General features: G+C 31.2%; 1 protein-coding gene across 1 annotated transcript in view; it reads right to left on the bottom strand.

The window, feature by feature from the left end:
- Positions 1-25,330, bottom strand: part of side-V (sidestep V) — a 238,967-nt gene that overhangs the window by 82,621 nt on the left and 131,016 nt on the right. Inside the window, exons 3-4 of the mRNA XM_065513915.1 lie at positions 15,294-15,502; positions 14,182-14,426 (exon numbers count right to left, since the gene is read on the bottom strand). Of these exons, the coding sequence (XP_065369987.1) occupies positions 14,182-14,426; positions 15,294-15,502 (454 nt within the window). The remainder of the gene's footprint in view (positions 1-14,181; positions 14,427-15,293; positions 15,503-25,330) is intronic.

Here is a 25,330-nt window from a genome sequence, read left to right on the forward strand (position 1 = left end):
CTTCTTAAAATGCATAGCGTTGCTGTTTATTTGTTGGATATGTGGAAGTAAGTTCCAAACTGCCATTCGGACACTATCTTACGATGGCGGGGTATGATTATATTCTTTCCCCTGGGGGACCTTCGAAAACGTAGAAGACGGAATATATATTCTGGTTGTTGAGTGTATATGATTTTATGCAGAAATATGAGAACTCTTATTTTAAGTAAGTTGTCAAAAGATACACCAAAAAGCAATTTTGTGAAAGAGGACATATCTGGTTATCCGTAAACATATCTGGTTATGTTGTAAAACAGGACGTTGAGTTTTGTTTTGCTCACTGAGTCACAGTTTGCAAATAGTTCGCACCCATATCCATGCAATTAAAATTCTTATTCTTAACGGTGTATAGAATTGAGTTGTCCAAAGTGTCCTTTGTTTCAAATACGTTTGGGCAACAAGTGATTGGATGTGGTAGACCAGGAGAGATTATTATTAAATACTAGTCCAAGATTTTTAGCTGATTGAACAATCGCAATTTTTTTGTTGTTGCTTTTAATATCATGTTCAATATTTGGTTTCAATGTTTTGTTATGAACTAACAGGCTGTTTTTGTGGATTTAAGCAAAGTCCATTTTTCTTCATGGAGTGATACCTTCAATTCCTGCTCATCAAACATTTTTTGCTAGCCTGGGCGATCTTAGACTTCCGTGTCAAATCATCACCACTTCTGAACCGCCCAAACAATCTCCCGCACGTTAAAGCCGATGAAACACATTCACCACATTTCAGCGGTAATTTTAAGGAAGTAAAGCAAAACGCTTTGTTGGTACAAAATTCGACATTTTCTAAGACCAAACAAAAAAAACAGTATAATGTTGAATGACTAAGTGAGAATAATGACAGATATGTACCCTTCGAAATGACTTATACAGAGAGCCTCAAAAGTGAGTTAACACCACAAATTATTTTATTTTTTTTAAGATAATGAAAATCCAAAAATCTATACATCGATTAAAATTTAAAAATTTCGGTTTGTTGGAGATTTGTCTGAATAATAGATACGGTTCTGAAAAAAAAGAAGTCGGACAACTTATAATGATTTGCATGGTCTTGTAGAAATCAAAAAATCACTGGTGTTTTCGAAAAATTGTAAATCCAGTACTTATTTTTAAGTCATACACCCAATACAAATTTAGGTTTTAGACTGATATATGACTGTGTTAAGAAATAGTATTGAAACTAAAATTTGGTTGTCTAAAAAACTGAATAGCTTTAGTTCAGTATTGGTACTTTTTCAGGTACATTTTTTAAAAGTACTACCAAAGCTAACATTAAGTAGCTCTTAAGCTATGTCTTCCGGGTGTAGGACATTTTAAGACAAGTTTTATTTCAAAGTACCACAATATATAATTCCCAATTTGTGTACTGTAGTTTAAACATAAGATCGGTTAGTTTTAAATCACCCGCCTTTAAAACCCCTGCTCCAAAACTTTTGACCATTTGAACCTATTATGGAAATCTCCCATTATTATTACCACCTCTAATACATACCATTAAAATCCCTTAACACCCATCGACACCATAAACTACAACATAAAAGCAATTTCCAAAACAATTTAATGCACGTGTCAAATACATATTTTAAATATTCCCAACATAACCTCAAAAGCATAATAATATGTACAACCAAAAAAACATATGTATTCATATTACAAATAAAACCAAACACATAAGAACCAATAACAAAAGAAAATCTAATAAATTTGTGACAAAATCTAATGTTATACATCTAACAAGAAAATTAATTCACAAAAAAAAATATAAAAATCACACAAATTATGGTTAAAATCCATGAAAAACTAACAAAACTACCAAACTTAAGTTCAAATTCAAACCAAAAGGGAGAAAATCTGAAAAATACATACATACATTCACATAAAAAAAGTAATAAACATAAAAACCAACTTAACATGAGTTTGGTCATTCAAAAAGGGGAATATAAAACAAGCAGCAGTTACAGAAAAAAAGGTATTAAATCAGGTGTTTAAATTAATTAAAAATATTAGTAAGTTTGTTTCTAAAAAGAACATAAGTAGCCAAACCCTTGAAATGTGTTTAAATTCTAACCAGCAAAAAAAAAACATATTGACCCAACACACATTCTCTTAAATCCCAAAAAAAAATAAAAACATATTTAAATTATAGAACCATTCTCTACTTAACTGTTTGAACTTTTGTTTGTCACATTTTCTACTTTAATTCTCCCCCTTTTTTTATCCCTTGTTCATGTTCTTTGACCATTTTGATATTTTCTCTAGCAGAAAAGAAAAATATTGTACCAGTTTAATCGGATTAGTAGTGATAATTGTGTTTACATTCTCCGGGTATATATATATTTTTTAACATGAAGCATGATTAAAATCGATTTAAATTTTTTAAAACATGTTGAACATTTCAAAATTGTTCTAAATAGTATTAACTGATGCCAGTCAGTTACATTGGAAATTGATGAATACGATGACACATACATACATATTTCCAAGTATTTAAGACAATATTCATAAAGGGTGTGTTACTGAGAAATGTTATTTAAGATATTTGTATCTACATATATAATATAATAAAGTTTTATTTGGCGGCTAGGTCATGATGATAAATTTATCGAGTAGACCCGTATATCAATTAATACAAGGATGTAAATGCGAGTTCTCGCACTCGGCTATAATACTAAATACTAGTTATGATAAAGTCCAAGAAAATCGGGAGACCTGATTTTCGTCTACTCCGGTTTCTTTCTACTTTTTTGTATTAGATAAAGTATTACACGTGTCTATGTATAGAACCGTTGTCGATATCACTTCCCTAAACACCCTGTCATAATTTTGCCTATTCTATAGAAATGTATTTAAAATAAAATATAGTATTTCTTAAAAAAAACATATAATATCCGGTGTGTATTATAAAAGGTTCTTAAGCTTTCTTTAAGTGTGCATTATTTATGGAATTATAATTCCAAGAAAATCGATTTAATGTCAAAAATATTAATGTAATCATACAAAGTTCTACTTATTTAATAATTAAACTTAAGTTTCATTTTGAGAATCTTATGTAATTATCATAATGACTATTTAACTCAGCTAAATATTTTAACTTAGCTGTAAAAACTTACATTACAAATTTCAGCTGACTGTTTTAATTCGTTGATTTCATTGGAGGCATGTACTTACTTACCACAAACACTTACCAATAGGAAAATAAGTCTTTACTTTAACATTACTAAAATAATTAGTTATATGTAAAGACTACAATAGCAAGTTGATTGTGGATTGGTGTCGTACTAATAACACAATTTTGTTTCATCCAGAAATAGGCCTTATCGCTGAAGATGATTTAAAATGGGCGAAAAGCGCGAAACGTTGCCTTAAGAGAGCACACAGTTTTATAGAACAATGTTATCATTTGCGCGTATTGGTACAACAAACTGAATAAATGACAGCCAATTCGACAGATATAGTTTCAACAATATGTCAGTTATCAACAGTCAATGTTCCGAAGACCAAATTGGAAGACCCTTTAGCACAGATCATAAAGATCCGTTTTAAGGTTAAATATCCTTTCAAAAGTTGCTATAAATTGGTTGGGGTAAAATACTTGGTCAATTCACAAGGTCTACTATAATGTCATATTGTCATAAGTCCTAATATTTCACAATGGTTTTTATTGTTTTTCAACCAAAAAACGTCCTAAAATAAAACTACTCTGTATACAATTGGGGTATTCACACGGTCTGCTATTAGTCATATTGTCATAATGTCCTAATATTATAATAGTTGTTGTTGTATTTTAAACAAAAAAAAGTATTATTTTATGACAAAACAATAAACATAGTTCAAATAGTCTTATTAGTTTAGAACTTTTTTGTTTGAAACACAACAAAATTTTGATTAAACTATCATAATATATTAGGACATTATGACAATATGACCAAATAGTAGACTGTGTGAATACCCCAAATGTTTATTGTGTTATCGTAACCTACCAGCAGAGACCTGCGCCGAATGCCTAAGAGTCGGTTAAGCCAAGCTGCCGAGTCGAGATATATTAGGACATTATGACAATATGACTGATAAGAGACCTTGCGAATTGACCAATTGTTTATAATTGGGTATCATCATTATAAATTCTAGTGGAAATATCCAATTATTATTATTGTTAATAATGGGATATTATTGTTTCCTAACAACTGTCTATAAATGTATCACAAAGTTTTGATTTAGACGACATGAACAGACATTATTATATCAACTAACAAGTGAGTCAACTTTTCAATATCTGTGTCGAACACTTCAAATATTCTAAACCCAGCTTGATCACTAACACGTCGAGCTAAGAAAACATCCGGGACTTATAGGCATTCAGGGGTATGGAAATGTTGACGAATTCTTTAGATAATTACGGATATTAATGATGTGTAGCAATGTTTATATCTCAATAGTTTTCATATCGGACATGATTTAGTCGGCACCACTGTTGCCTACAATTGCCCCTGACATAGAGTATTCAGAAAGCTCTGGAACTTTTTTTTTTTTTCTTGGACCAGCACTCAGGGGATGACCCCCTACTCATGCAAAGCATTGTGTTGGAACTAGGAAAATAGGTTATGGGTGGGAGGATAGAGGGAGTAGTGTTTGTGGACATTAGATTTGAATTTTCCTATATTGAAAGTGACAGGAAAGACTTCAGGAGGAAGATTATTCCACATACGGACAGTACGGCTAAAGAACGAATTTTCTCTGTAATGTGTTGTGCGATCCACTGTCCAGTCGACAACTAATTGGTGAGCCCTTGCCGAAGAACGTGTGTTGCGTAAAAAACTACGGGTTTAGGGAACAAGTTCCCTAATTTCTGCAGAGCACATACCATTGTAGTATCGGTAGAACAGTGAAACACAACCCACATTGCGACGATGTTCCAGTGAGTCAATAGAGCTGGATACCCTACTGTCACCGATAAGCACCTTCGCCCTCTCCTGTACGCGGTCGAGTAACTCCAAAATAGACATGAGAGTTCTATTCCATTTTAGGTCGGATATAAGTGGTGTAAATAGTAAGGAGATCAGATGGAGTGAAGTAATTCTTACACCGTTTAAGGAAACCAAGGCACTTGAATGCTTCTTTCGACACTCGAAAAATGTGTTTTGTCCAGCGGACATCGCACTGAATACTCATGCCTAGAACATCAAGAGCTTCTGATTCCTTAATATTTACACCACCCATGAAAACAGATGGAGCAACATGATCTGTTGTGCGTTTGTGTGTTAACATACAACATTGAGTCTTGCGTGCGTTGAAATCGACTCTATTCGCACAACCCCATTCAGAGATTGTTACAAGATCTTGGTTAAGCGTGTCATTCATGTTTTGCCTCATTGCCCCAATCTCCGACAGGCTTGGTCTATAATTGAATGCATATGAATGGCAAATGTTGCTGTCATCTGTAAAAGAGTAGATAGGATTGGAAGTTTGACGTAGAAGGTCGTTTATAAAGATAAGAAATAGAGTAGGAGAAAGAACGGAGCCTTGCGGTACCCCTGAATTAATCTTGAACTCGTTTGATGAGATTCCATCTATAACAACTCGTATAGTGCGATCTCTGAGAAAACTCGATATAAATCGAGAGAAGCTATTATGCGGGAAGTTTTGCCTTACATTTTCAAATTGAAAAAAGTTCTGCAGAAGCACACCGATTGCTCACCAAAGCGTATGGAGAATGTGTTTCATCGGCTTCAACATGCGAGAGATGGTGTGTGCAGTTCAAAAATAGTGATTTTGACACGGCAGACAATGATCGTCAAAAAAGTTTGAAGACTAATAATAGGAGGCATTACCCCATGCAAATATTTTTGTAAAACTCAACAAGAGCTTGGAAAATCATGGGAGCTATTCAAGCAGCTATTTCAAAACGTTTGTGAGCAGAAGGATTCATCCAAAAGCAGGGAAATTGGGTATCATACGTATTGAAGCCGAGAGACCTTCAAAAAACGATTTGGCTTGTCCTATATCTTTTTTGAAGGCTGTAAAAGAAAATAATTTTTGCACCGAATTATTACTTGTGATGAAAGATAATCCGAACAGTAAGGGATCGCATGTGAAGCCAGGCTAACCAGCTGAATCGACACCAAAGCCAAATATTCATGGCGCTAAGGTAATGTTCTGTATTTGGTGAGAGCAATCTTACCAGACCATCATAGGGAACCTGTACCGAACATAACTGATTCATTTGAAGGGAACATTGGCCGAAAAACGCCCAAACATGGAACCGTAGTATTTATTCCATCATGACAACGATAGTTCACAGAGTATCCGAAACAGAGTATCCGAAATTGACTTGCTTCATGCTTGGCCTCAAAAGATGAGCAGTTCTTTTGGCTCGGAATCCATATGTTGTCAGAAAGATGGGAAAAGGTCATAACTAACAACGCAAATTTATGTTGTATACATGTTTCAAAATATATGTAGGTTAAAAATCAAAGGAATTCCTAAAAATATACTATTTTGAAAGCAATGTTTTCAACCAATTTTACTCCAACAATTTTAAAATAAAATTGTCCATTTAATTTTCTTACATATGTATGTATTTACGAAATATTTTCTAAAGTCTTGACAATTTAATAGCTTTTATACAATTATAAACATACAATTTGTTTTGCCCACATTTCCAAAATTGCCCATCATGCCTTTGCAAAAGATTATATTATATTACCCAATAATTGGCCATAAAAAACGTTCAACCAAAAACTACCAGCTAGTGTGAGTAAAATCCATTACAATCTATACCAAGTTTTATTTGCTTCATTAAATTTTATTTCGATTACAGCAATTACCCAACCACCCAAACAAACTCCTGCAATATTTGGACTTAAAAACGAAATATTTTTTTTTTTATTTTTTTCAAAACACTTCAACTAAATATTAATGTTGGCAATTTGATCTTAATAATGAACTCAAAAAACAAAAACCCACTTCTTTAGTTACTTTTCCACATAAAAACACACATTTTTCTTTTCAATAATATGTTTAGTAGCTTAAAGGAAACGGAAGGATGGAGAAAACAACAACAAAAAAAAGAAAAAAATTAAAAGAAAATTTAAACACCTTATTTAAAATAATAGAAAAGTTAATGATTCTAAATAAATACAAATAAATTTCGTTAAACATTTCATTCATTAGGAAAAACCCAGCACAGAGAATCCCCCTGCCGTTGAAAAATAAACTGAAAACAAGTCTGCACGCACAAATGTATTCGGTAACTAGAAGTCAAGCTAGGAGGACATAAACGTGTAAGAAAAAAATAAAACAGTTTTTAAATTTATCACCGGGATTTGGTTTTTTTCTTGTATTTGCCACACTCCTTTGCAGATTTAAGTACTAGGAATTTATATATTTCTTTTTTTTGCAAAAATTCTTAAAAATAATAAAAACAGAAAAAAATCTATACCTGTTTTATTTTAAAATAAATGGCCAACACTTAAATAAACGCTTCTTTTTTTCTTTTACTTTTCTCTCTAGGTTTTTTTTGCAGTTTCCTAACGGAAACGTAAAAATGCCAGCAATACATCGTCGGGGAAATGTGATTTAAAAGGTACAAAACCGTAAAACTTAATACGTTAATATATCAAAATACAACAACAGCAACAGCGAATATAAAAACAGCAGCCAAGCACACTCTTTTACTCACTCTTAACAATTCCCTCTCATTCTCTTTTTCTCTTGTACAGCCAGTGTTATCAATGTCCTTTAACTGTAGTTAACTGTTACAGCGGTAGTCATGGTGCCCTATTGTGTGTTATTCCTTTTCTATATTCCTTCACCTTATTATCCTTAAAGGTTAAGATTGATAAATGAAATATGTATTTGGCACAATAAAAATCAAGGCAAGGTAAAATTAATAGAACAGGGTTCTGTTACAATAAACGGTTTCGTTTGCTTTGTATGTAGTAATCTTTACAAATAGCTAAACTAAAAACACAAACCATATGGCTCCCAAATGCCATAAGACTGTTGGTAATGGCAATATTTCATATTGCCAACAATGAACAGAACAAGTAAGGAATTTGAAAAAATAATAATAATTTTTTATAGTTTGCTGAATAACATTTTACAAAGCACTTTATATTTAGTAAACGTTTCAATTTGTTATTAGAGGAGTGACTCCAGGGATTTTAAACTCGTTCGAATTAACAATTTTATATATATATATATATTAGAGTGACAGCCGATTTCAAAGAATTCAGGGTGGAATATTGTGGCACTAGGCCTAGAAACTCTGGACACTCATCGAAGTCAAAGTTCAGACATATGCATAATTTTACTATTTATATGAAATAAATTGGTGAAACTCGTTAACTTTCTGCATTGTTTTCTAGAAATATTTAGATTTATTTATATAGAATATTACAGTAAAAAAGATTTTGGAAATTAACCCTGTATCTCCTTTTGGGTCAAAATGATCCAAAAACTGTATTATCGCCAAAATTCGGAAAAAATTAAAATTTTTCAGTTTTTGTAAAAATTTAGCTAGTAAATAAATACTTTTGCAATTGAATGCAAAATAATCGAAATGTGTACGTAATTATCGTTTTAATGAGATATAAATGACAAAATTTGATTAAAAAATGTTAAAGTTATACCAAATTCGCGAGACCATTAACGTGTCTCAGGCCACTTGAATACGAAATTTAGAAAAAAAAATTAACATATTTCGAGAAAAACTAAAATAAAAGCTAATTTTTATTTAAAATATATCCGTATTTACTTGTGTATGAGTTTCTGTCTTCGTAGGATACCGTTAACCTATTCGCAGGTATGGCCAAAAAAAATAATTTTTTTTAACGGCTGTTTCGAATCTCCATTTTTAATTTTTTAAAAATTTTGTTAAAAAAATTTTAGAATTTTTTGATCATCACATTGGGATTTATTGAGATCATAATAGGGAATTAAAATATGAAAAAATTATGTCAATACCTCTTACAGTTTTTCCGTACCTGAGATTTAAATTTTACGATTTTCAAGAAAACCTAATTTCTTGTCCATATTTTGGCGAATGAGCCCAATTTCCTTACTGTTATAAATTTTAAGTAAAGCCTACACAGAGAAAACAAATTCGTGTTCACAACCGAATTTGGCGCCAATCGAATGTTGTCGGTTGCAAGTACTATCACTTAATTCGATCGCAATTACTGAATATATATGGTACCCGTAACTGTTTTCAAAAATAATTCGGTGAATGAGACCGACAATTCAGTAGTTATTATAGTTAAATTAATTTTCAAATAATTCGATTTATTAAAATTTATTTTCTTTAAAAAATAAAGATACATAAAATATGGGTTAAAATATGCATTTTGTACGCTAATAACTGACAACATTTAGGCACGTTGCTGGCTTCCACACAGATATGATGAACAGAATAATAGACTATTGCAAATATTGATGCACAACTCATAACTTATTTCTCATACAGGCTATGGGCCATGTTCAGGATGATTAAGACTTGTGTTCTTGCAGAATTCAAGAGTAATTGATAAGTTTAAACCTGAAAAAATATTATAATGACTTCAGTTAAAATACAAGACAATTTTTTTAGAAAACAGCATGTTTATACTTATGAACACAAAATATTTTGGAGGCAAAATCAGCTAACCCGTTTGTTTTAACCGGCTAACATTTCTAAATTAAATACAAGTCTTTCTTTTAGTTATTTGTATATCGTTTTATTTTTCATAAATACTATTATGTCGAAATTTCAATTTATTTTAATATTTATTTTAACATACATATGTCAAAACAATTTATTGTATTGTTTTTCATATATACTAATCGAATTTTTCGATTACAAGTATTAATATTTGGGACTGAAACACAAAATACTTGATTCAATTCGATTGTGGTTTCCAAATTAACTGAATAGACATTAGTAAAGACACAAACCGAATAAATAATCGTATTTTACTGTTGTTAGAACCTTAATTCTTATACAGTTATGGATTTTCAATTCTGAACATAGAAATTCGATTAAGAGCATAGTTTTTTAATAATTACAATAAAATTTCGATTAACTCTATTAAATTTTTATTCTGAACACCGATTTACGACCAATTTGTTTTCTGTGTGTATTCATAATATTAAAGTTCTAGCAATTCTAAATATGTCGTGAAAGTTTTACTGAAATCGGAACACGTTACCCTTTAAATCATGAAGGTCAAAGGTCTAAGGTCAATTTTTCAATATTTGGAATTTGTAATGAAAAGATAGCTAAATGTTATATATTTTGGGCCGATTTTAATGAAACCTGAGGAAAGTATAACATAAAGACCAGAATTTAAAATAGCTACACAAAAATGGAAATTAACCCTTAGCAGCACTTGGGGTCCAAATGACCCTCAACTTTTAAAATCACGAAAACCACAGCCATTTTGACCCCAAGTGCTCTTAAAGGTTGAAATGCATTTTTGCACAGTTATTGTAAATGTTAGACCCCAACATATATTTACCTCAAGTTTCATTAAATATATGTATAGGATAACACGTCTCATAGCTTATAACCAATTCATTTTAATTGGAAACTTTGTTTCCTAGACAATAATATCAATGCATTGGCTAAAATGGTTGAGAAAATAATCATGTTGAGAATGAAGACTTTCATTCCATCAAAAAAATCTTCGATGAGACCTAGATAAAAATATTCGTTTAATCAGACGTGCAAAACAGCAATCAGATCCAGAGAGGATGCAAAGCGGACTTGGAGCAATAACCAAAACGCAAAAAGTTTAGATCTTTTTATGCCAAGCTCTATACGAGCAACGCCAATGTACTAAAGTTCTTACTGCTCCACGGGGTAGGAAAAGCTTTTGGTCATTCGTTAAGAGAGTAAAGAATATTGCTAGTTCCTCAATTCCAACTCTTTTAAAGGAACACATTCACTGACCCGGTCGATGAATCTAACCTCACATGCCGGAAAGTGATCAACCACTGCCCGAACTCGAAAGAGTATTAGTGACTATGCTAAATATATTATTTGGAGCTCGTGCTGTAAAACTGGTTTTAAACATTAATAAGTCTCATGGGCCAGATGGCATACCAGCGCTGGTCTTGTACCTTTTCAGCATTTCATATAGTGCCGGCGTAGTTTCTGTATGTTGGAAGGTTGCTAATGTCACGCCAATTCCAAAAAAGGGAGAGGCTAATAACCCTACAAATTACCGTCCAATAGCAATTTATTCTGCACTTTCCAAAGTTATGAAAAGTATGCTAAGCTACCATCTGTTTAAATATTTGGAGTCCAACAATTTACTTAACGATCACGTCGATTTATATCAAGCTTTCTCAGATATCGCACTATACGAGTTGTTATAGATGGAATCTCATCAAACGAGTTCGTGATAACTTCAGGGGTACCGCAAGACTCCGTTCTTTCTCCTGCTCTATTCCTTATTTTTCTAAACGACCAACCCTAACTATTCTTTTGCAGAATGACGGCAACATTTGCCATTCATTTTTATTCAACTACAGAACAATCCTGTCGGAGATTGGGACAATGAGGCATAACATGAATGATTCCCTTAATCGGGACCTTCTGACAATTTCTTGAAACAAAAACGAATGACAGACCTGTTGCTTCATCTGTATTTATGGGTATTGTAAATATTGTGGAATCAGACGCTCTTGATGTTCTGGGCATGAGAATACAATGTGAAGTCTGCTGGTCTAAAGACATTTTTCAAGAGTCGAAAGCAGCATTCAAGTATCTCGGATTTCTGAAACGGTGTAGGAATTACTTTACTCCATCTGATCTCCTCACTATTTTCACCACCTATATCCGACCGAAAATGGAATATAGGAGATGGAGAAGGTGATTGTTGGTGACAGTAGGGTATCCAACTCTATTGATTCGCAGGTTTTTGTGGACTGTCCAGTTTATATATCCCCATAGAAACTAATTTAATGTCATCAAATCGCATGAACGAGATGGATAGTAAAAAAAGATGGATAGAAAGAAATTATCGTCAAATTTAAATTTCACCAAGTAAATTGTGGTATGTTGTGCCTTCATGTTGAATCTAAATATCTGTAACAAATGTAAAATGTGCATTGATGAAGTAGGCAACATGACCTATTGATCTTAGGTATAGCCTAATGAAGATTAAAATGTTCTCAGATGACATTATCATAGCTAGGAAGATAAATTCATTATCTAATTTCTTTGTAAATGTCCTGCACTATATCGTCATTGTTATTAATAGGACAAAGGGGAATTACAGAATATGCATGAACTTGTAATGCATATATCAAAACTCTTTAAAACGATTCTAGAATGTTTAAACTTTACCAATGAAGGTCTTCAATATCAATGAAGTCACTATGGAACCGGGAAAGGCAACCTATTCTATTGCATTTTACGAATCGGTGTTGCCAGTAAACTTTCGTCTCTTTTCCACAATTAAAAATGTAAAATCTCATATTGTTCATCATACATCTTCAAAACTTGGGACATTTTTTTTTTCACTGGCAACGCTGATTCTTAAATTGTGCGATAAAAAAACGATACACAACCTGCTTGTTTGAGTTCTCAAGCTAGACTGATTAAAAGTTGTTTAATTCTCTACAATGCGTGTGTACACGTACGTAAGAGAAGAGTAAATGAAAAACGCGGCGCCCATGTTTTGCCTTTCCCTGCTATGGAGCAACAAATTACACAGATACATAACTTTGTAATCCTCCTGTTAAGCGAAACTATGACTTTTTTCAAGAGTTTGATAAAATAGTGAAATTAGTTTTCTTTAACTAGATTCTCAAAGACAACGTTGTAAGTGCTAACAAAAATAGAGTAATCGGAAGCATATATCACAAGAGATAATCCATCTCCAGTTTTTGTTATTCGAAACGTAGACTTTAAACTAGCCTGACATGTATCAAAAGAGATAATCCATCTCCAGTTTTTGTTATTCGAAAAGCAGACTTTAAACTACCCAGATATGAAACTGGTGGTTTTTGGGATGAAATAAGTCACATTGTATATTTTGTAATGAGGTCACACGTTGAAATTATGAATCTAATTTGATGATTCTTAGTATTCATTATCTAATTGAACAATGAATTATCTCCACCAAATTTTATTAATTTTTTAACTTTATTTATTACATTGCCATTTTTTCTCCCAAAATCGCAATCACTGTCACTGTTTAAAATTCATAACTTCCTGCTAGCCAAAAGCATGACGAACAAAAGAAAACAGAAATCCCAATCTGATTAAGCGGCACTCTGTGTTTAAAGCAATTTAAAACATGAAATCACAATGCTTCCCCGTATAATTCATTACTATTCTATTATTGTACAATTTATTCAATATAATTTAAGACTAGTGGAACGTTTACAAGAATTTGAAAAAAGACACAAGAAAAATAATATAAGAAGCGGGAATAAATGGAAGAAATAAAAATGAGTAGTCATTTTATATTTTACTAGTTGTTGGTTGTTGGCCTTAAAACATGGCTGGCGGTGATGTTGATATTTCTTTTGTTATTATGGTTCGTTAAGTTTAAGGATAACTGGCAGACAGAGAACACAAAACACATAATCACATATTCTAAAGGACACATACACACGTAGGTATGTAATCTCCTACAACTAAACTCACATGTAGCCCAATAGTTCTAGTGAACAGCTCAGATCTAAAGATTTTATGTAACAAATAGTTACCGTATTAGCTATTCGAGTAGTTATTTTAACATATAAGTGTCCTAGGAGGTAATCAATTTACTTTACATAGATTACAAAGTCTATCCTCCGGATTTCAAAATCTTAGACTACACTCTAGATTACTTAGGGACACTAAAGTGGCAATTGAGTCTACACTACATTACTGGGGATGTATTAGGTAGTCTATTTACATGTCTTTAAAGAGGCTACACTCTGGATTACTTAGGGACCCTAAGGTCGCAAATGAGCCTAAGCTAGATTGTCATATGACTAAAAAATATACAAATTTCAGTCAGCCAAGAAACTATACAAAAGGCATACATTGCCTCTACAAAAACTGAAGGGATATGTGTAAATTTTTACACATTTATATAACTGAAATAGAATAGAATGGTATGAAATAAAAAATAAAAAAAAATAAAAATGGAAAATAAAAACTTACCGTTAACAAATCCTTGCGTGAAATATTTTTCAAATGCAACACATTGCGCACTGTACCATCTGGTAGCACTTGAAATGAATCATCGACCAAAGCATGTTCACGCCACCATGAAACACGAGGTGGTGGTATGCCACCACTCGATAAACATGTTAAATTAATGCTGTCACCTTCCAAATAGGGACCGGCTGTTTGGTCTCTTACAGCAGCACCATGGTGATCCAGTATTGTCAGTTGTGTGGGCGGCACTAAAAATCGACACAGACAGAAGAGTAAAATGAATATAAACGACAACGAATTCTATTTATTTATTCTATGTTGTTTTTTAAAAAAAAATCCTTTTCACAACAAACTCTAACAAACAAAACAACAAATAAATAAAATAAAATAAACCAAGTTAAGATAAATTATTAAATATAAAGGTTAGATAGCATTTACAGTGTGTTTGAATACAAAATATAAAAAAACAGCTAAATAAGGGCACTGAATACGTATGCCAGCGTATACAAAAATATTGCCTGTCTTGCAAGGACACACAAGTGAAAACACCCATTAAAATAGAGACATAGATTTATTTATTCTGACCAAAATAAATTAACAACCAGGAGGAAAAAAAACCGAAAAAAAGTAAACCCCAAAAATTATGGCTTTAAGCTGAGTGACTAATATTTAAATTTTACTTTATTGCATTTATTTTTTTATAAAAAAAAACAGGCAAAACCAAAGGCGTTAGTGGGTGATTAAAAATGTTATGCATTTTAAACTAGGAAACTCAGTTATATGCAAGATATATAGAGGGTAAATAAAACTATGTGGGGACTTAAATTTATTTCCCATTACATATTTTCTCTCCCACTTTTCATAATTGTCTAAGGTCATTACAATCAAACCCCTCTAACATCAAAAGGCACGCCAAAATCTTTTCTCAATTTCAAACAAAATTAACCAAATAAATTCTTAACAAATTTTTTCAAGTGTAATAATCAGCCAGACACAAACGAATTGAAATTCCTTACAAAAATCAAAAGCTTTACAAAAAAATACCGAAAAAAACCCAAAAGAAAAAGATCCAACAAAAAGCAAAAGAAACAAATTAAAATAAGTCGTCTACTTACCCAATACAGTTACATTAATTCTCCAATTACGTGTCGGTGATTTATGAAAATCAACCCGACATTTGTAGAGACCCGCATCACTTATTTGTATATTTTTAATCCTTAAAGCTGGCGGATTTGAGTCATAATAAAAATGTGCCTTATTTTTAAATACATTCTCATCTGCCCATGGTATACCTTGATGTAATGAACGACCTCTGGCATCAAAACTGAAAAGAAACAAAATATTTTTTTTTTTATAAAATACAGATTTATTTAACATCATAATGAAGAGAATGAGTATGAAAATGAAATGATTTTGAGGAGGTTAACGATGATGGACATTTATGTAGCAGATAAATGTTTAATTATTTATATTTAGAGAGTATTACTGCATTTTAATATTTTCCGGTTAAACTTTATTATGGCCAGAAATGAAATATCTACATACATTTATGAATAAATAAGTTTATATAGATATGAAAGTATAAGTTAATGTAGGTATGTATACATTTTTAATTATATTTATAAGGCTAAATACAGTGGCTTTAATAAAAATAGTGGTAATAGCGAAACAAATTTCTAAAATTCTTATTAAGTTAAATTGATATTTTATTAAAGTTTTCTTCGAAATTAAGCAACTGAGATGCGTTCCGGAAGTACATACCGTCTTTGCGCAACTAAAAAGTTTCAAATGTAATTGCTCGATCACCTGCTCACCTCAATATATTTTTGATCTTATGAAGGGTTATTAATACAAGTAAGAGCGCTATATTTGGCTGTGCCAAATCTTATATCCTCCACCAAAGTCTACTTTAAGAAAAAATAAATAATGTCACTCATGTCGACGGGTATAAAAAGGACTTATTGTTGGCTAATCAGCGATGTATGTATCTGTTTCTCTGTTGATTAGGAAAAGCTTCTCATATTTAGATCACTCAGGGGACTTTTAACTTATCTTTAAATATTTTATGAAGTTTTGAAGAAAATATCTCAGATAAAGACAAAGAATAGCTCTTAAAGACTTTAAGAGCTATGATTCAATATTCATAAATTTAAGATTGTCTTTTAATTTTTATACCCTTCACCTTCGTGATAAGTTTGTCATTCCGTTTGTAATTTCCACAATATAATTTTCCGACCCTATAAAGTATATATATTCTGGATCCTTATAGATAGCGTAGATTTTCTGAAGACCCCTGATATCTTCGGCATCCAAATATTCAATAATTTTGTCAGACATGCTTTCGAGAAGTTTCCTATTTACATATGGAAAAAACCAGGACCCTCGATTTTTTACCTATATCTGGATTACTAAGTCATTAACCCTCCGTTACTCGCAACTAATCTGGTTGATAAAGGCAAACATTTTTTTGAAGCTATTTTAAGCTATTTTTTGATAAAATAATACATTTACTGCAATTTTTTTAGCATTACTCTTTTAAATACATTGCATTTAATATTGTTTTTATATTTTCGAAATAAAAGTGAAGAGATTATTTTCAAACGACATATGGGTAACTAATGATAGATATTTCAAAGAACTTTGCAACGACGTATATAAGACCATAGTAAGTTGGATCTACAATGGGTCTAAATCGGAAACAATATTTTTTAAACCGAATTTTTTTTCAAACCAAAAAAAAAAATTAAAAAAAATGTTTGGAAAAAAAATTAATTTTGTTTACCTAAACAAATTTTAAAATTTAAAAAAAAAAGTTAAAAATTTTAAAACAATTCGAAAAAATTTTTTTTCCAAAAAATTAAAAAAAAACTTTGGAAAAAAAATAAATTTTGTTTACCTAAAAATATTTAAAATATGTATTTTGAAGTATAATTTGGCGAAGGATATATAAGATTCGGCACAACAGAATACAGTTCTCTTACTTGTTCTTTTAGTTTTTGAAATGAAAGCAGTACTTTAAAAGATATATTGTACCCCGCTAGGCAAATTGTCAGGATGAGGCGGGTTCAACTCCATTTCGAGATTCTAATCTGTTTCACTGAAACGTATTTTAAGTGTTCTCTCGGCCTATATTTGATGCGAATAATCTTCGAAATGAAGTTATGATTTTTTGCACTCCAACCAATCGATTTTAGATTGAGAATTAACAGAATCCTTTTATAAAATGTTTTGAAATGTATGCAATGTGTATGAAAAATGCTGGGAATAATTTTGAAACCTGAACATTTTCCATAGGAATTTTTTAGTATCGTTTTATAAATTCATATTTAACATTTCAAAATGTTTAATTTTACAAAAATGACACTGTAATATTAAGGCTTAATAAGACCAAACATTTCTAATACACCAAATTTACGATATATTGCTCTCTTGAATGAATAAGCTGATATTCAGCCTTCAAATGGTATCCAACAAAGAATCTAAGGAATAAAATTTCAATTCTCATACGTACAATTGACCACCCCGACACCCTCGACTAACAATGGGTAAAATTTAGAATGATATGGTGCGCCATCCTAGAGAAACCAAAGACCTCCAATTTTATATCTTTAATTTCAGACCTCAAATCGTCTACCGATATCAAATCGCAGTTCTATGTTACACAATTGACATGCACTAAACTATCAAAAGCGTTGACAAATAATGTTTGAAAGATCGATGCTACTTAAACCATAGGTCACCCATTTTCAATTCCAGGCCTCAAAAAGTAAATAATCATCGCATCTCGTTAATAGAAATTAAGTTGCGATATTCCTGCATTCAGTCGCTAGCTATCGGTCCCAGTCGTCACATTCTAATGACCCTCAGTATCGTACAGTTTAAAGACACTACACTCTCGTTGCAAATTTTTTTGTTATATTTACCTAAGTGAGTTTAAAGCAATTGACACAAATTCCTGCAGTGTTCGAAGATGATTTCACGAGATCAGATTTGAAATTTAGGACATATTTTTGCGACTATAAGAAGAATGAAAGTATATTAGATACATTGTTTAACAACTATTCCCAGCGGGAAAAATATTCAGTAAAGAGGCCTTCCTAATGCCCTCATAATAAGTATCTCCGTCGTCTGATATATGTATATTGTAATATAGCTAGACTATTTAGTACTACTTTTATAGCCTCATCTGTTAACTACATTTAGTACATACATAGTATATTTACTCGAATAAATATTCATAAATGAAAACACTTATGACTTAACTACCAAGTCCAACCGACAATACACAAACCAGCAAAGTTATTAAATGGGCTTGGTAATCACATGTGGTTTGTAATTATTACAATTAATAACTGAATATGCAGATGGTCTTGTAGTTGTTGCTGTTGCTAACGTAGTTATAACCAAAAACCAATATGTAGCAAATATACCAAATGTACATACAAATAAGTATTAGGGGGGTAAATAAAATTTGATACTACTAATATTTATGAAAGCTCTAGTTTTGGATCGTTTAGGAATAAGAACAATTCTTTAAAATGTTCATAAATTATAAATTAGTAATCCCTTATTTCAGGAATAGTGGATGTTAAGCCGCAAATTTTAAATACCTTTTGGATTCAGGGACCTAGTTACCATATTCATGATGGAGTAAAATTCGATATCAACCAGGAAGTCTAGTACACTTAATTATTGTTGAATTTATTTTCCAGTACTAAAGCTAATTCGATCACGAATGCGACAATTCGTCTCCAAAAAATGTACAAAGTTATAGCCCTAATGTAAAATATACATACATATGTATTTTCTATGTGCTTATTGTATTTTGCACTATATACTTATTTCATAAACACTTTAGGGATCCTTATGGTAAGAAACAATAATTATTATTAGGTTGATTAGAAATTCTATAAGTATAGGGACATACATACTTAACTATATCCCAGTATGTTGGTGTAACAACCCAACAGTTTTACAAGCAGTCAATGTATCTCTTAGAGACAGTAAGATTTACTAATAACACAGGTCAACAGCAACAAAAGTCTTTGATGCATCATGACTACCTAAGTACAAATATGGTCTAAATTATAAATTTCATGGAGAGTTTTTTTTAAAAAAAAATTTAAGTAAAATTGTGAATTTTTTTAGACGCTTCTTCACATAATTAAAGATAACTCAAAAATGATTAGTGCAATAATGTTTAATTTATCTATGTATCTACACAAAATTCTCTCCAAATAAGTTTTATATATACAAAATTCATGTCACCAAATTTTGTTACGATCGGTCCATAATTAGTCATACCTCCCCTATAGACCGCTTCCGAAAATCACTTTAACGTGCATAAATCGCTTAAAAATGTTGGTATACTCACAAAATTCAACATAGTAAACTTTAATATAGACATAAATCACACGACCTAATTTTATGGTGATCGGTCCATAATTGGTCATAGCTCCCATATAAGGCCCAATCACTCACGAGTATAAATTATTGATATTTTAAAAGAAAAATATTTTTACTCATTTACTTGGTGTAGGGTATTATATGGTCGGGCTTGACCGACCATACTTTCTTACTTGTTTTATTAGTAAATATATTCCAAAAATCATAAAGCAAATGATAATTATTCAATATAAAATATTATAAAAAAAAACAATTTTTTATTCTAAATTTATTAATTAATAATTTTATTAAATTTATTTTTTAAGAAGTATTTTTAATTAAGGTATAATAAATATAAGAATATCCTATTTATTTCTATTAACAATAATAACATTGGCGCATATTCATAAACGATCACCAAGTGATATGTAAACACAAAAACCAAAAAATCATACGATTCAACTTCATAAAGTGTGTGTTGTTGTACACACATTTTAAACAACCAGCCAAACTAGCCAGTCGTACTATTCAGTCGAGCTAGCAGTTTTTGTTACGCTGCGTAGTACGAAAAACAAAACTCGAAACTGACAATGCGTAAGCAGCACACACAGATATGTTTTTGCTGCTGAAGTCGTTTAATCAGTTCGGTAGAGTTGAATACTGAAACATGGCGACTGCTGATTCGTTTGGCTGCTGGAAAAAAACAAAGTCGATTGCTGCTTGCTGTTGTAATGTGTGTGCACAGTCAACTGTTTTCAGTAAGCAAATTGTTGAAATTGAAGACTTAAACTATTTTCAGTTCAGTCGTTACATGAGACTATTTATTTTGGTGCTGAATATTAAACCCTGTAAAAAATACATTAAAAATCGAAAACGGCAGATATTATTCCGACTTATTACTCTGTCGTAAAGCCATATATAATAGCAACGAAATGAGATATCGACCATAAAAATGGATGAATTATTTTCGAATTTATTCACAATTAAGTGAATTCGCTCATTTTCTTCTTTTGAAAGATTGAATTTTGAAAACGTTTTTACCATACTATGCACAAATTTTCACTTATATATTGCGTTTGCATCGGCTCATTTGTTTCGGAGTTATAATTACAAACTGAAGCAAAAAATATATTTTTTACGCGTAAATAGAAAATTTTTTTGTTTTAAAAAAAATTATGAAAAATTGAAAAAGGCAAAAATTGTTTAGATTTGTAGCTTTCTCTCAAAGCCACATATAATAGCAACAAAATGAGATATCGATCATAAAAATCGATTGATAGTTTTAGAATTTATTAACAATTAAGATAATTCGCTTATTTCATAAAATTTTATTTTTTTGTTCGATATACATAAAATTGAGTAGTTAATGTTCTTCTTTCGATTGATTGAATTTAGAAAACGTTTTCGCCGTGCTATGTACAAATTTCCATAAATATATTGTGTTTCAATCGGCTCCGTAGTTTCGGAGTTATAATAACAAATTGAAGCAAAAAATATATTTTTTACGTGAAAATAACAACTTTTTTGTTTTAAAAAAATCGAAAACGACAGAAATTGTTCAGATTTATTGCTTTATCGCAAAGCCGCATATATTAGCAACAAAATGAGATATGGACCATAACAATCGATTGATTCCTTTCGAATTTATTCACAATTATGTAAATTCGCTCATTTTCACAAAATTTTAGTTTTTTGTTCGATTTACATAAAATTGAGTAGTTAATGTTCTTCATTCGATTGATTGAATTTTAAAAACATTTTCCCCGTGCTATGTACAAATTTTCACATATATATTGCGTTTTAATCGGCTCAATAGTTTCCGAGTTATAATATTAAACTGAACCAAAAAATATATTTTTTACGTGAAAGTACCAAATTTTTTGTTTTAAAAAAATCATGAAAATTCGAAAACGAAAAAATTGTTCCAAATTATTACTTTATCGCAAAGCCACATATATTGGCAACAAAATGAGATATCGACTATAAAAATCGATTGATTCGTTTCGAATTTATTCACAATTAAGTGAATTCGATCATTTTCACAAAATTTTAGTTTTTTGTTTGATATACATAAAATTGAGTAGTTAATGTTCTTCATTCGATTGATTGAATTTTGAAAACATTTGCCCTATGATATGTACCAATTTTGAGATATATATTGCGTGTCAATCGGCTTAGTAGTTATAATAAGAAACTTAAGTAAAAAATATATTTTTTACGGGAAAATATATTTTTTTTGTTTTAAAAAAATTCATGAAAAATCGAAAACTTCAGAAATTGTTAAGACTTATTATTTTATCGCAAAGCCGCATATATTGGCTACAAAATGAGATATCGATTATAAAAATCGATTGATTTGTTTCGAATTTATTTACAATTAAGTGAATTCGCTCATTTTCACAAAATTTTAGTTTTTTGTTTGATATACATAAAATTGAGTAGTTAATGTTCTTCATTCGATTGGTTGAATTTTGAAAACATTATCCACATGCTATGTACAAATATTCTCTTATATATTGCGTTTCAATCGGCTCAGTAGTTTCGGAGTTATAATAACAAACTGAAGAAAAAAATATATTTTTACGTGAAAATATATTTTTTTTTGTTTTAAAAAAATCATGAAAAATCGAAAACGGCAGCAGTTGTTCAGATTTATTGCTATCATAAAAAGCAATGGATTATTTTTGAGTTTATTCACAATTAAGTGAATTCGCTAATTTTCACAAAATTGTATGCCATTTTGTGGATATCTCATTTTGTTGCTATTAATTCTGTATGATCACTTTGAGCTAGCAATCTTGAAAACTCTTTGTAATCCAGTAGGGGCAATTGACTTCCTCCTAGGGCGCCCTTATGATAAAATAACTAGTCACAGCTATTTCTGTAACTAGTGCAGTTCCTAACTGATAGCTAAATTCACTAGTTCGGGACAATATCCCAGAACTGCTGGTTATAAATGATTGTGTGATAGATGTGGGTGTAGGGGTGTATTAAAATAGATTTATTTCATTTTTCGTTTTTCTATATATGAGTCTTTTTTATTATTCATATATTCGTTGTTGCCTGCTGTAGTAGTAAATATTTCTATTTTGTAATTAGTTTTACTTATAAGAGTATTAAAAGAACTTTATTAATTTCCATACTTGGTTTCAATGTAATATCATGTGGCGTTGAAAAGTTTTTATTTATTACATTTTCTTTTTATTTTTTGCCCTCCGATTTTACGTTACTCTGATGGTGTGTGGTCAATTGGTGGGCGTTTGTTGAAAAGGAAACGGAAATTGTTTGGGGAAATTCTCAAAATTACAAGCTATGAAAGGTTTATTAACCCTGGATGATGATTTCACAGACATTTTTGTTTGGCGAATAAGTTAAAGTAAAGGTCTTTAAGACTAAAGGCTATTAAAGGGATCATAATATTAATAGGCAAGTCGATTTCTTTAGACCCCTTTTACGCTCACATTATACATTCAATTTGGGCAAGAAATATACCATTTTAAAGGGATTTATTCACAGAAGTGCAGAATATATATTTTATTGAAATCGGTTCAGTTTTTTAGGAGCTATAAGCGTTTAAAGGTGCTACTAACACATATGCAAAAACGTGTACATGTGAACCTTAAGCTAAAAAGTAAACAAAGCAATGCGTGTTTGTCCAATTTGTTGTTGTAAATAAATAAGAGAAACAATTAAACAGTTTAGTGAGAGTTGTTATAGAAAACAATGAAGAAGAAGATTTTAATAATTTAAAGTCGCTTGAAAGAAATATTTTGCAGGTTTTTTTTTATTTTTCAGTAAGTAAATAGTTATTGTATATTGTATAATATCTGCAGAACTATAATTATGACGGTCTTTAAACTTTACACGAATCAATTTCTTATCACTGCATGAAGTTTAAGCAAAAATGGGACGGATAGGAACAGGTGGCGAGTCACCTCCCATACAAAGTAAATAGTTATTTTTAAATATTTTGTGAGCTATAATTCCAAGATTATTCAAACTTTGTATAAATGGCTCTTTTATCATTTTGCATAGTTTCGCTGAAAATTTTCGGGATTGGAATAGTGGTCGTGGCACACCCTATACAAAGTAAATATTTAATTTTGAATATATGGAGAATTATTACAATTATAAAAGTGTTAAAACTTTTTACGAATTAATTTCTTATTCGTTGTATCAGAAATCCATTCATATTTCTTAATTTTACTAGAATAGGGGTAGCGAAGTGCACCGGGATATGCTAGTACATATAATTCTGATAGAAAAATTGAGATAAAAACAATGAAATAGTAAGTTTTAATTGTTTTGCAATTTGGTAAAATCCTAATAGATATAAAATTTTCCTTAGAAATTGTCTTTAATCATCAACAGCAGAGAATGACCAACTTTATAAGGATTTAAAATATCATTATAATTTAGCATTTCACATACCTTTCCTAGCATTTTTCCCTGTCGATATGCTTGACATTTTAATGATGGCAAAATAGCATTCTAACACATACAATTTCAAAACGATAAAAAATTTCAAAAAAGAAAAAAAACTCACACAGATAAAGAAATTACATGATGTATTTTAAAGAAGCCAAAGAAAAAGACATTGCGAAATATAAACACAAACAGAAAATTGTTAGCGTGTAAATAAAAATGACACGCGTTTAACAACAAAAAACTGAAATTCGATTAAAAATTCTATTGTTGTCGCATGTTTATGTTAAATAAACATTGTAAAACAACAACAGCACCAGTATCAGCCAGCAGGAGCATCAGCAACAGTATATTGAAGAAAACATTAAGAAATTTTATACATTTAGACAACAAACAATTTAAATTGTAGGGGGGGAAAGCAAACTTTTGTTCCCCCTTGACAAAGGTTGAAACGAAGGTACGTATGTAAGAAAAGAAAAACAAAGATATTTGTATATTTAAAGAAAAGCTCTACTTTCATCACTTTAACACCAACAGCAACCAGAGAAAACTAAGAGTGATGTTACCGAAAAAGGGGAGATAATATGATTCCTGGGTGTTTATGAAAAGTTGTTTTTTCCACCCTAAGTATGAGGTGGTTTTCATATTTAAGTGAACAATTTTAGTTATGATTTAATAGCGTAATGTTTAAAACACATTACGTATCCCAGAGAGAGCTGTCTGCATCGATCGAAACAAATAGTAGTAGGATGGGGCACGGTCTGGACTATAAAGCGGGTGAGGCAAAACTTCCCAACCACTTCATTCTAAATACTCTTCAACAGGCATTGCAGTATGTGTGTGGCTGCATATTCTGGGCGTTTTTCGGCCAATGCTCGCATCAAACGAATCAGTTGCATTCGAAACAAGTTTCCTGTGATGGTGTGGTCCTAAGCTGTTCATAACATACAGAGCTTTACCTTAGAGCCATGGATATTTGGCTTTGGTATAGATTCGGCTGGTTGGCCGGGCTTCACATACGATCACTTATGCTTCGTTATATGTTATCGTAATGGATCCTCCTTTCATCGCAAGTAATGATTCGGTGCAATAATGATTTTCTTTTATAGTGTTCAAGCATCATTTCCGACATGCAAAATCGTGTTTCAAGGTCTCTTGTCTTCAATTCGTATAGTACCGAATTCCCCTGCTTTTTCATGAAACCTACTGCTCGCAAACTTTTTGAAATTGCTTCCAATGATTTTGCAAGTTCTTTTTGAGTTTCCAACATGTCTCCAATTCATGGGCTTCAAACTTTTTTGGATGACATGGGCGATCTTTGTCTTCCGTGTCAAAATCACCA

Source organism: Calliphora vicina, chromosome 5, assembly GCF_958450345.1.
Source record: "Calliphora vicina chromosome 5, idCalVici1.1, whole genome shotgun sequence".
NCBI classification, from domain to species: Eukaryota; Metazoa; Arthropoda; class Insecta; order Diptera; family Calliphoridae; genus Calliphora; species Calliphora vicina.